This window comes from Alligator mississippiensis, chromosome 12 (assembly GCF_030867095.1).
Source record: "Alligator mississippiensis isolate rAllMis1 chromosome 12, rAllMis1, whole genome shotgun sequence".
NCBI classification, from domain to species: Eukaryota; Metazoa; Chordata; order Crocodylia; family Alligatoridae; genus Alligator; species Alligator mississippiensis.
This window is the reverse complement of record NC_081835.1, coordinates 51,545,058-51,557,586: the sequence shown is the minus strand read 5'-3', so window position 1 is coordinate 51,557,586 and position 12,529 is coordinate 51,545,058. Positions and strand designations below refer to the sequence as shown.

General features: G+C 48.4%; 1 protein-coding gene across 1 annotated transcript in view; it reads right to left on the bottom strand.

Moving 5' to 3' along the window:
• The window catches only part of NELFB (negative elongation factor complex member B), a 28,684-nt gene extending 17,144 nt beyond the window's left edge, over window positions 1-11,540 (bottom strand). The window contains exons 1-5 of the mRNA XM_006264839.4: window positions 11,418-11,540; window positions 6,298-6,461; window positions 5,727-5,826; window positions 4,586-4,816; window positions 2,917-3,102 (exon numbers count right to left, since the gene is read on the bottom strand). Coding sequence (XP_006264901.2) covers window positions 2,917-3,102; window positions 4,586-4,816; window positions 5,727-5,826; window positions 6,298-6,461; window positions 11,418-11,519 — 783 coding nt within the window. The 5' untranslated portion in view covers window positions 11,520-11,540. The remainder of the gene's footprint in view (window positions 1-2,916; window positions 3,103-4,585; window positions 4,817-5,726; window positions 5,827-6,297; window positions 6,462-11,417) is intronic.
• Between the last annotated feature and the right edge of the window lie 989 nt (window positions 11,541-12,529).

The following is a 12,529-nucleotide window of genomic DNA, read 5'->3' as shown; positions in this document are numbered from 1 at the left end:
GTAAAAGAGCGGTATGATTGCTCAGAGCTCCAGAATGAAACTGGAGCTAGGCCTGTTGAACATCTCTGGGTTAGGGTCAGAGGGGAGAGCAACAAGGGTGATGTCGTGGTGGGCGTGTGCTATAGACTATCAAACCAGGATGAAGTAGTGGATGAGGCTTTCTTTAAACAGCTAACAGAAGCTTCCCAATCAGAGGCCCTGGTTCTCATGGGGGACTTCAAATCACCCTGACATCTGCTGGGAGGGCAATACAGCAGTGCGCAGGCAATCCAGATAAAGTTTTTGGAGAGTACTGGGGACCACTTCCTGGTGCAAGTGCTGGAGCAGTCAGTTAGGGGCCATGTTCTTACTGACCTGCTGCTCACAAATAGAGATGAATTGATGGGGAATGTAATAGTGGATGGCAACTTGGGCATCAGTGACCACAAGATGATAGAGTTCAGGATCCTGAGGAAAGGAAGCATGGAGAGCAATAGACTAAGGCTCCTGGACTTCATAAAAGCAGACTTTGACTTGCTCAGGGAACTCATAGGCAGGATCCCCTGGGAAGCCAATCTGAAGAGGAGAAGAGTCCAGGAGAGCTGGCTGTATTTTAAAGAAGCCTTACTGAGAAAGTGCAGGAACAAACTATCTCCATGTGCAGGAAGACTAGCAAGTATGGCAGAAGACCAGCTCAGCTTAGCAGGGAACTCTTCAGTAAACTCAAGCACAAAAAGGAAGCTTATAAGAAGTGGAAACTTGGACAAATAACTAGGGAAGAATATAACAGCATTGCACGGACACACAGGGATGAAGTCACGAAAGCCAAAGCACAATTGGAGTTGCAGCTAGCAAGGGATGTTAAGGGTAACAAGAAGGTTTTCTCCAAGTATGTCAGTAGCAAGAGGGGGATCAGGGAAAGTGTGGATCACTTACTGAATGGGGGAGGCAACCTTGTGACAGAGGATGCAAAAACGCTGAAGTGCTCAATGCCTTTTTTGCTGCTGTCTTCACAGCCAAGGTCAGCTCCCAGACTACTGCACTGGGCACCACAGTTTGGGGAGGAGATGAGCAGCCCTCAGTGGTGAAAGAACACCTTAGGGACTACTTAGAAAAGCTAGACATAAACAAGTCCATGGGGCTGGATGGGATGCACCTGAGGGTGCTGAGGGACTTGGCTGATGGGATTGCAGAGCCATGGGCCATCATCTTTGAAACCTCATGGCAATCAGGAGATGTCCTGGATGATTGGAAAATGGTAAACACAGTGCCCAGATTTAAGAAAGGGAAAAAGGAGGATCCAGAGTACAGACCAGTCAGCCTCATCTCACTTCCTGGAAAAATCATGGAGCAGATCCTCAAAGAATCCATTTTGAAGCACTTGGAGAAGAAGGTGATTAGGAACAGTCAGTATGGATTCACACCAAGGTAAAGTCATGCTTGACCAAGTTGATTGCTTTTTATAATAGGGTGACTGGTTCTGTGGATGTGGGGAGACCAGTGGATGTGGTGTACCTTGATTTTAGCAAGGCTTTTGCTACTGTCTCTCACAACATTCCTGCAGGCAAGCTAAGGAAGTATGGGCTGGATGAATGAACTATAAGGTGGATAGAAAACTGGCTGAAGCACCAGGTTCAGAGGGTTAAGTAATCAATGGCTTGATGTCTATTTGGCAGCTGATATCAAACAGAGTATCCCAGGAGTCGGTCCCACAGCCGGTTTTGTTCAATGTCTTTGACAACAACCTGGAAGAAGTGCACCCTCAGCAAGTTTGCAGACAACACCAAGCTGGGGGAAGTAGTAGATACAATGAAGGGTAGGGCTAGAATTCAGAGAGACCTAGACATATTGGAAGATTGGGCCAAAAGAAATCTCATGAGGTTCAACAAGGACAAGCGCAAAGTCGTGCACGTAGGATGGAACAATCCCATACATCAGTACAGGCTGCGGGCTGCCTGACTGGGCAGCAGCTCTGCAGAAGAGGACCTGGAAGTTACTGTGGACAAATAAGCTGAATATGAACCAGCAGTGTGCTCTTGTTGCCAAGAAGGCTAATGGCATACTGGGCTGCATTAGTAGGCGTGCTGCCAGTAAGTCAGGGGAAGTGATTATTCCCCTCTATTCTGTGCTGCTGAGCCCACATCTGAAGTACTGTGTTCAGTTTTGGGCCCCTCACTACAGAAAGGATGTGAAGGTATTGGACAGTCCAGCAGAGGGCAACAAAAAAGGTGGGAGGAGGAGGGGGAGGCAGGACATGACTTATGAGGAAAGCCTGGGGGAACTGGGTTTATTGAAGATGAGACTGAAAGGGGATTTAATAGCAGCTTTCAACTACCTGAAGCAGGGTTCGAAAGAGGATAGAGCTAGACTGTCCTCAGTGGTGGCAGATGACAGAACAAGGAGCAACGGTCTCAAGTTGTACCATGGGAAGTTTAGGTTAGATATTATGAAGAATCTTCTCGCTTGGAGGGTAGTGAAGCACTGGAACAGGTTACCCAGAGAGGTGGTGGAATCTCCATCCTTGGAGGTTTTCAAGACCCAGCTAAACAAAGCCCTGGCTGGAATGATTTAGTTGGGAATGGTCCTGCTTTGAGCAGGGGGTGGGACTGAATGACCTCTTGAGGTCCCTTCCAACTGTAACTTTCTGAGATATTGTTTCAATGGGATACTGATTTTTTCATATTAAGTACCATAAACTACATGACGAACAATTTATCTACAGTGAAAGACTTAGTGGGGGCTTAATTAACCCAGATGTGTTTTGCACCTGAGTGTCCAAGGAATATGAGAATTTCAAATTTGAGGCTTAGACCTTCTTCCATTGCCAAAGGAGACACCTTCTCTGCTCTGGAGATCTTAAAGGCAGCAATCATACATGAAATCTGCTCAGACAGAACATTCCAAAGTAATATTTTTGCCAACCCCAGCACACTGTACCTTGTGGCAAGGGTCGACAGTGCAGATCTCACTAATGTCCAGATCATGCAATGACATCAGTAGCTCTGCCCGCAGTGTGCAGTAATGGACGTTCCTCGTCCGAAGAAACAAAGTTCTTAGGAACTGTAACACCATGTCATAGAGCTTCACATTCTTCCCAATCATCTGTGTCAGTTTCTGAACCACCTAAAATGGAGGAAAAAACAAAAACGTACATTTTGTATCCAAGATATTATAACCATAGCTTTAGAAATGTTTAATTCTTCCTCAACTGTTGTAGAATACCAGAATTAAAATAAATGGTTGCTATTTCACACCAATTTTTTTCAATATTTCAACAGAATTTCCATTTCAGCTCATATTTTTCAAGTCTTTTACAGCTAAAGTGGAAGAACATTAAAAATGCACGACATTTATAGGAACTTCTGTTCTCTTTGCCAAGCAGTGTGCTTCACTGCAACTAGATCAGAGGTAATCCCTTTTAATGTACATGATGCATTAATAACTACAATCAGGGAAAGACAGTCACAAAGTTAAGACTGAAGTACATTTAATTGAAATACTTGCTATTTTTATCTTAGGGCTTTGTATTTTAGCCTATCACTGTAGCATATTCCACATAAAATTCAAATGCAAAGGATAACGCTAAAGCCCCTGGAAGATATTACACTTATGACAAGATTAAACAGTTAATCACATCTTAAATAGTAAACTGGCCAAATGTTCATGCAATTAATGGTACAATAAAACAGAGAATAAGCCACACAGTTATTACACAAAATGTATGTAATAACTTTGTGGTTGGTTCCCATTGCTCCTTAAATTTAATGTGTGGCCAGTGCCGATTAACTGACTGGTACTCCCAGCTGCAGGAGCACATCAGAGTTTGAAGGGCTCCACTGTGCTACTTTGGCTGGGAGCATCAGTCAGCTGATTGGTATTCCAAATTAGGAGTATACCAGGCACCCAGCATGCTACTTGATGGTGCAGGTGGAGCCTGGGATCATGCTCCCCCTGCACCAGCAACAGGGTGCGATTGGGATCCCATAATTGCGCCTCCTGTCCTGCACATGTAGCATAGCAAGAGGTGTGAATGCCTGGCCTAAGAGAAGAAAAAAGAAAAATCACACCATCCACAACTCTTGATGCTGCTTTCCTATTTTTACAAAAATGTTTTTTTTTGGTTGGACTCTTATTGTATGCTGCTAATATGAAACAAAGAAAAATACAGAAAAACGAAATCTTGATTACACACAGTACACTTGGTATTACAATCCAGATTGATAAACAGATTCGGGGGGTAAAAAACATGATTTTTTTTTACTAGCTATTTAAGAGAAACTGCATTTACATTGTTTAACCTAAACATTAACCAATTACTGAACTCAGTGGGGCTTTAAAAATAATAATTATTAGCCATTATATGTATTTACTAAATAAAAATTAATCTGATGATTTGAGACTTGTAAAGACAAGGGGGTAAGTTATAGGTGGAATGGGTAGACAGAATGCTCATGTAAACTTTTTGCAGTTGGGAACACAGTTGTAAGGCCCGATGGAGACTCAAGTATCTGATCATGACAACAGAAGGACCAAACGTTTGTATTATGTAACAGAAATGAAGGGTTTCTATTCACAACTCCCTTGTAACAGGTGTCCTTGCTCCTACCTCTCCCTGACGTCTTGTTTTGGGAGATGGACTAAAGAAATTGTGCAACACAGAAATATCGCTACTGAACAGAATGTTCTCTTTCTCCAAGATGTACTGCTTCAGCAATGGAGACACTTCATCACCAAATAGGGCCTGGTTATCCTGCCAGATCTGGCGCTTCACCTCCACAGCACAGGCTTTGTACAGATCCTTATCTGCCATCACTAACTTCAGCTTCTTTTCAGGGACCTGCGAACAACAATGCAGAGTCAAAATGGTATTGCGTAGACCATTGGATAGATGTGAATCACAATCTTGGATGCATCTATGATTTCCATAGAGTAATTACCACCCAAGGAAACACAAATGACTTGTCCTTCCTTTCCCCTGCCTCTCTACCACATCATCGCTTTAAGGCATTTGGCTTCCTATAGAAACCAGAAAAGCCCTGTTTTCCTTCTAGTTCTGAAGCAAGTGTTTTCCTCCTTAAAAGGAGAACACTGCTATCTAGTGTGCCGATTCAAAATTCAACAGCCTACAGTAGCACTTTTGAAGTAAGTACCTTCAAGATACCACTGTGCCTTATTTTCTTTTAAGTGCCTTTTCCCAAAAATCTTGCTGCTTTATAATTTGACCGAATACTTAACATCTTATTTTCACTTGCCATGAACAGTGAAACTAGTTATAGAAAAGCTCACCCATCAGAAATCTTGCTCTGTTTTGTGGGGTAGATAGCTCATATACTTTTTAAGATTAGAAAGACATCTTTCTCTAACTAAAAGCTTCTTTAGACAACATGAAATATTTTTTAACTATCCTGTATATCTGGGGTGGGCAAAATACGGCCCACGGGCTGATTCTATCCGGCTCGCAGGGCCCCTAAAAAATTTAGAAAATAAATATTTATCTGCCCCTGGCTGCCTGTCATGTGGCCCTTGATGGCTTGCCAAAACTCAGTAAGCAGCCCTCTGCCCAAAATAACTGCCCGCCCCTGCTATACATGCCACTGTTAATTTCCATCAGACTCAAGTAACTCATAAACCAAATTCCTTACCAGCCAGCTACAAACTTAAAGACTTTCCACGTGGCATACAGCCCATTTAACCACAGAGGCTGAAAGAGGCTGTAACCAGGAGAATTAGCCACATGCTCCTTTTACCTTAGGAAGGTGTTTCATGACGCACATCACCACAGGCTGTATGGACGGCATCTTGACCAAGGAAAAGCTTTTCTCTAGAAGATCTTCCAGCTTCTTGTATCTAGAAAAATGCAAGCATGAGAATCTGCTGGTTAAAATATTCAGAGCTCCTAAGTGATTCAGGAGCTCAGACTCCATGGATTTTCCACTCAATATGACTAAGTCAGTGGTTCCCAAACTTTTCAGACCGTGGACTGGCAAATCAGACAGCAGCAAACTGCAGTATAAAAAAGAGTTGGCTGCTGGTTATCTGTATGCTGGTCACTTCCGGACTTCCGGTCCGGCAGCCAACCCTCCTGTGGACTGGCAGCCAACCCTTCGTGGCCTGGTACTGGGCTGCAGCCCAGGGGTTGGGAACCTCTAGACTAAGTCACACATACAAGAAGTTACTCAGGACCTAGGTTACTAAGTTACTCAGGACCTAGTTACTATGGGACCTAGGAGCCTTTACAAATTGTATTTACTATGGCTAATTTAGGAGTTCTGTGCAAATGCAGTGACTTAATCTTCAGCAGTAAGATTAGCAACACACCTTTCCTCAACCTTTCCTTCCGAGGCAATGGCCGAAACCCTCTCCAGCAGCTTCTCCCTCAGCTCATCAAACACGGACTGGTGGAACTCCAGGCGCGGCGTCCCGTGCAGGTCCAGGAACGGCAGTGCCGACTGCAGGGACGGCAGCAGGACCCCATTTTCTGTCTGCCAAAATAAGCACCAAGCAGGATGGTGAGTTGTAGCAGGAACACAGACTACTTACAGCAGGACAAACAAAGCGGTAACACAGCTTATATCAATGTTGCCATCTCTCATGATTTTTGGTGTTGTTCTTAAAGCCTACGCTTTGTGAACGTGAAAACCTTAGCTCTTTCTTTTATATACGAGGGCTGCTCAAAAAGTATTGAGACCGGTGCTGTAGGAAAGAAAATATTTTATTTACCGGGGTTCTGGCTTAATGTCCTTCAAAGTATGCTCCTTCTCCAGCCACGCACTTCTCGCAGCATTTGTGCTATTGTTGGACGCCCCTCTGATAAGCAATTTGTGGAATCGCTAAAAGCTGCTCAGCTGCATTTTATTTTATGGTTTTCATATCACAAAATCTTCCTTTCAAGGTTTTCTTTAGTTTATAGGAACTTCTGTTCTCTTTGCCAAGCAGTGTGTTCCATTATAACTAGATCAGTAGTAATCCCTTTTAATGTACATGATGCATTCATAACTATAATCAGGGAAAGACAGTAACAATCACAAAGTTACTGTCTCCAAGCGTTTTGCACAGGAGGAGCTACTACCCCACTGCGGTGTATAGGACACTGTAGGATTTTACGGGCAGAGCTCCAGTCCCAGCTCAAGCTGCCCTGAAAGCTCAGCCCCTGCAGAGCAGTTTGGGCTGGGACTGAGCCCTCTGGCCTGCTACAGCATTAGGGGCGCGAGCAGGGCCGGATTCACACCTCACGTGCCCCTAGGCACACGATCTTCAGCGCTGCCTATCTACTCTTTCATCTTTTCCAAGCCAATGATATATCAACATCTAGCACTCACCTGTACTGAGGGTAGTCCAATAGAACAGTTTCAAGCATGTATTGTGGTATATGGGAATGGACGCACTGTTCGCTGTCTCTATGAACAATACTATATATGATATATATTTTATTAGGATGATTATTATTTTTACCTCAATAAAAAATTGCAACACTAGAACGCCGACACCCCGGGCAGGTGCCTACTTTGCCTTATGGGTAATCTGGCCCTGGACATCAGGCTCCTGCCCCCCACCAGCCGGCAGCAGAAGCAGGGTGCCTGGCACCCGCAGCCCTCCCAGAACTGCTCTCCAGAGCCATGCGGGTGTTGTGTGTGCTGTGGGGGAGACAGGCAGGGAGGGTGGGCAGTAGGGCTGCCAACTCCGTTTGACTCTATTCTGGGAGGTTTCATCACATGATGTAACCACATGAAGGACTTTATGTCAGGAAGGCAAATGCATGTGACTATTACATTTTGAAAACCCACTGGACAACTGTATAAATCTGATTCAAGACGGTCCAGAGAAGAGCCACTTGTATGATCGGGGACTTGCAAGACAAGCCATACGAGGAGAGGCTGAGGGGTTTGGGCCTCTTCAGCCTACAGAAGAGAAGGCTAAGAGGGGACTTGGTAGCGGCTTACCACCATATCAAGGGACTACATCAAGAACTCGGTGCACCAGGGCACCCTTGGGGAAGACCAGGAGCAATGGCTAGAAACTCCTAGAAGGCCTCTTCAAGCTCAGTTCCAGGAAAAACTCCTTCATGGTTGGGGTGTCCAGACTGTGAAATAAACTTGCTCCAGAGGTAGTGCAGTCACCTACCCTGGAAATCTTGAAAAGGAGACTGGAAAGTCACCTCACTGGGGTCAGTTGACCCAAACTGTCTTTTCCTGCCTAGTGCAGGGGGACCGGACCCAGTGATCTGCAAGGTCCCTTCCAGCCCCTAGCAATCTATGAATCTATGAACATTTCATATTTATTTTCATAGATTTCATAGACGTTAGGGGCTGGAAGGGACCTTGCGAGATAATCAGGTCCAACACGAGTGTTGCGTGTGCTCTGGGGGCGCCAGGCAGGGGTGGTGCAGGGGGGCCACCATACCTCCCCACCTTTAGGCAGACAAGGTTCTTTGGGTGAATCTGATATCTTTTATTAGACTAACTTAAATAGTTGGGGAAAAATTTTTTTACCAAGCTTTTGGGTTTAAAAACCTTTTGTCAGGTTGAGGAAGCCTCAGCAGTTGGCGTGTGCTCTTTCTGGATGGAGTGAATAGTAAAGAAGCCAGAGGCTGGTCTGGTCTGCATGCAAGATAGATCGCACGTTTGAAAGAGCCGCCTGGATACCACGTGAAGAATTGCAGCAGTACAGAAGACACCACCCCATGAATGACACACTGCTGGTTATGATACATCATCCCTCATAGATTCATAGATGTTAGGGTCGGAAGGGACCTCAATAGATCATCAAGTCCGACCCCCTGCATAAGCAGGAAAGAGTGCTGGGTCTAAATGACCCCAGCTAGATACTCGTCTAACCTCCTCTTGAAGACCCCCAGGGTAGGGGAGAGCACCACCTCCCTTGGGAGCCCGTTCCAGACCTTGGCCACTCGAACTGTGAAGAAGTTCTTCCTAATGTCCAGTCTAAATCTGCTCTCTGCTAGCTTGTGGCCATTGTTTCTTGTAACCCCCGGGGGTGCCTTGGTGAATAAATCCTCACCAATTCCCTTCTGTGCCCCCGTGATGAACTTATAGGCAGCCACAAGGTCGCCTCTCAACCTTCTCTTGCGGAGGCTGAAAAGGTCCAGTTTCTCTAGTCTCTCCTCGTAGGGCTTGGTCTGCAGGTCCTTGACCATACGAGTTGCCCTTCGCTGTACCCTCTCCAGGTTATCCGCATCCTTCTTGAAGTGTGGCGCCCAGAATTGCACGCAGTACTCCAACTGCGGTCTGATCAACGCCCTATAGAGGGGAAGTATCACCTCCCTGGACCTATTTGTCATGCATCTGCTGATGCACGATAAAGTGCCATTGGCTTTTCTGATGGCTTCGTCACACTGCCGGCTCATGTTCAACTTGGAGTCCACTAGGACTCCAAGATCCCTTTCTACCTCCGTGCCACCCAGCAGGTCATTCCCTAGGCTGTAGGTGTGCTGGACATTTTTCCTCCCTAGGTGCAGCACTTTGCATTTCTCCTTGTTGAACTGCATCCTGTTGTTTTCTGCCCACTTGTCCAACCTATCCAGGTCTGCCTGCAGCTGTTCCCTGCCCTCCGGCGTGTCCACTTCTCCCCATAGCTTTGTGTCATCTGCAAACTTGGACAGAGTACATTTCACTCCCACGTCCAAGTCGCTGATGAAGACATTAAAGAGTATCGGTCCAAGGACCGAACCCTGCGGGACCCCACTGCCCACACCCTTCCAGGTCGAGACCGACCCATCTACCACGACTCTTTGGGTGCGACCCTCTAGCCAATTCGCCACCCACCGGACTGTGCAGTCATCCACATCACAGCCTCTTAATTTGTTCACCAGTATGGGGTGGGATACCGTATCGAAGGCCTTCCTGAAGTCCAGGTATACGACATCCACCCCTCCTCCTGTGTCCAGGCGTTTCGTAACCTGGTCATAGAAAGAGACTAGGTTGGTCAGGCACGATCTGCCCGCCACAAACCCGTGCTGGTTTCCCCTCAGCATAATTTGTCCTGCCGGGCTCTCACAAATGTGAGCCTTGATAATTTTTTCAAATACTTTACCAAGGATGGAGGTGAGACTGACCCTCCTGAGAACCCATACGGAAAATCCTCAAACAACCCATAATAGAAGAAGACCCAATTCTTAAAGAGATCTTCCCAGAACCACCTATCCTAGCCTTTAACCAAGCACCAAACCTCGTTAACCTCATCACCAGAAGCAAACTTCCTAAGGCCCAGAACACACCAAACGGATCCAGACCGTGCCATGACAAGAAATGCAAAACCTGCCAACACATCTCCACCATCCCCACTATTACTACACCCCACAACAGAGCCATCAGCATCCCTGCACCTTACAGCTGCATCTCCAGAAATGTGATCTCTCTCATCAGTGCACCACATGCCCTGATGGAAAATATGTAGGAGAAAACAAACAACAAGTGCACCCCAGAATGAACACACACTGCATATCTATCAAAGACAGGAATACCCAATTACCGGTGGGGACACATTTCCCACAAGAAAACCACTCTCTCCAATCTCTCAGTCCTGATCCTCAAAGGTAACTTACTAAACACTTCCCAGAGAGGAGCCTATGTGCTCCACTTCATCAACCTGCTGGATACTAAAAATCATGGACTAAATAGACACAGAACTAGAACTCTTGGTTCCAAAATGATACCTTTTATTAGACCAACTGGTCTAATAAATAATTATTATTCCCAGTGGGTGTAAGAAAAGGTATCATTTTGGAACCAAGAGTTCTAGTTTTTTGTGTGTCTTCTCGTCTCAGACCAGCACAGCTACCAATACACGGACTAGATACAGACACTGGGTTTACCACACACTGCAACCTGCCTGACAGCCGACTCCCCAGGTACCTCCCCACTACTTACCTGCTACATTCAGCCCCCTTTTCTCTCCCCACCCCCTGCCCAGCCTGCTTCTCACCCTCCGACATCGTCACTGCCCGCCTGTCTCGCCTGCAGCCCGTGGCTTCCCCACTGCTCCTGCCACCCGGGAAGCGCCCGGCCCCCGGCACAGGCTGCCTCCGCCCCACGAAGGGGTTTTAAACCCGAACGCTCGCCAAGAAAATTCTGTTTAAGCCGGTTAAATAAACGATGTCGGATTCACCCAACCAACCTGGCCCGCCGACCTCCTGAGACCAGGGCGGCTACGACCTGAGCCCCTGCCTCGGAGCGTCCCGCACCCCGCTCCCGCACGGGCAGAAAAGGAAAGAGCGGAGCTTTTCGCCGTCCCCGAGCGCAGGCTTTAACACACCCTGAGAGGGGGCCATGCTGCTACTAGATAAAACCATAATTAAAATCATTATAGCTGCTGAAGTGCAGAGCGGCGTTGTGCCACAGGCCCGGGGAGGCGCGCGCGCGCGGGCGGCGGAGGGGGAAGGCCCCGGGGGGGGGCGAGGAGGGTCCCCCGGGCCGGCCCCGCACCTGGAACTGCTCGATGGCCTTGAGCGGCTCGGTGCAGTTGGTCAGCGTCTCCTTCAGGTCCTCGCCGTTGGCCACCCCCAGCTCCTGCAGCCCCGCGAACATGGCGCCGCCCGGCCCGGCCCGGCCCCGCCCCGCCCCGCCCCGCTCGTTCCGCCGCCGCCGCCCGCCCGGGAAGCCGCGGGTACGGCCCCCCGCCCTCTGCTGCCCCTCCTCGGCACCGCGTCCCGCCCCGCAGGGGGCGCTGGGCCCAGTGAGAGACCCCGCGGAAACCAACACGAAACCTTCAGTCTGCTTTTCACCACGGCACAATCGTGGGCATTGCCCTTCCTGACGTCACCTCGGGAAGGTCCTTACGTGACGTGGATAGGAAACGTCACGGGGGTGGCGGCGACCCTGCTGCCCACCCGCCCTGCGCCGCCCCGCCCCGCCCGGCTCCCCCGCCGCACACGGCGCCCGTGCGGCTCCGGGGAGCGGGGCTGGCTCAGCGACGCGTGTCCCCGGCGGGGACTGCCCACGGGCGGCTGCGGCGACATCGGTGCGAGGGTGGGCCGAGCGGGGACCGCCTGCAGGCAATGGTGGTGGTGGTGGCGGGCGGGGACCACCCGCAGCCAGGTCCACAGCAAGGAGGCAGCGGTGGCTTTGGCAGCAGCCAATCTCAGTGGGGCACATGCCCCCCCCACACGTCACCTATGGATGCTGGGAGGGCGGCGGGTGCCAGGCACCCTGCTTCTGCCAGCTGCTGCTGGGGGGCAGGAGCTTGGCACCCAGGGCCAGATTACCCATAAGGTGAAGTAGGCACGTGCTCAGGGGCGACGGCGTTCTAGTGTTGTGATTTTTTTTATTGAGGTAAAAATAATAATCCTAATAAAATATATATCATATATAGTATTATGCATAGGGACAGCAAACAACGCATCGATTCCCATGTACCGCAATACACGCTCGAAACCGATCAGTTGGACTACCCGCAGTACGGGTGACTGCTAGATGTTGATATGGCTCGGAAAAGACGAAAGTCAGGGTAGATAGGCTGCGCTGAAGATCGTGTGTGCCTGGGGGCGCGTGAGGTGTGAATCTGGCCCTGCTCAAACCCCTGGTGCTGTAGCAGGCCA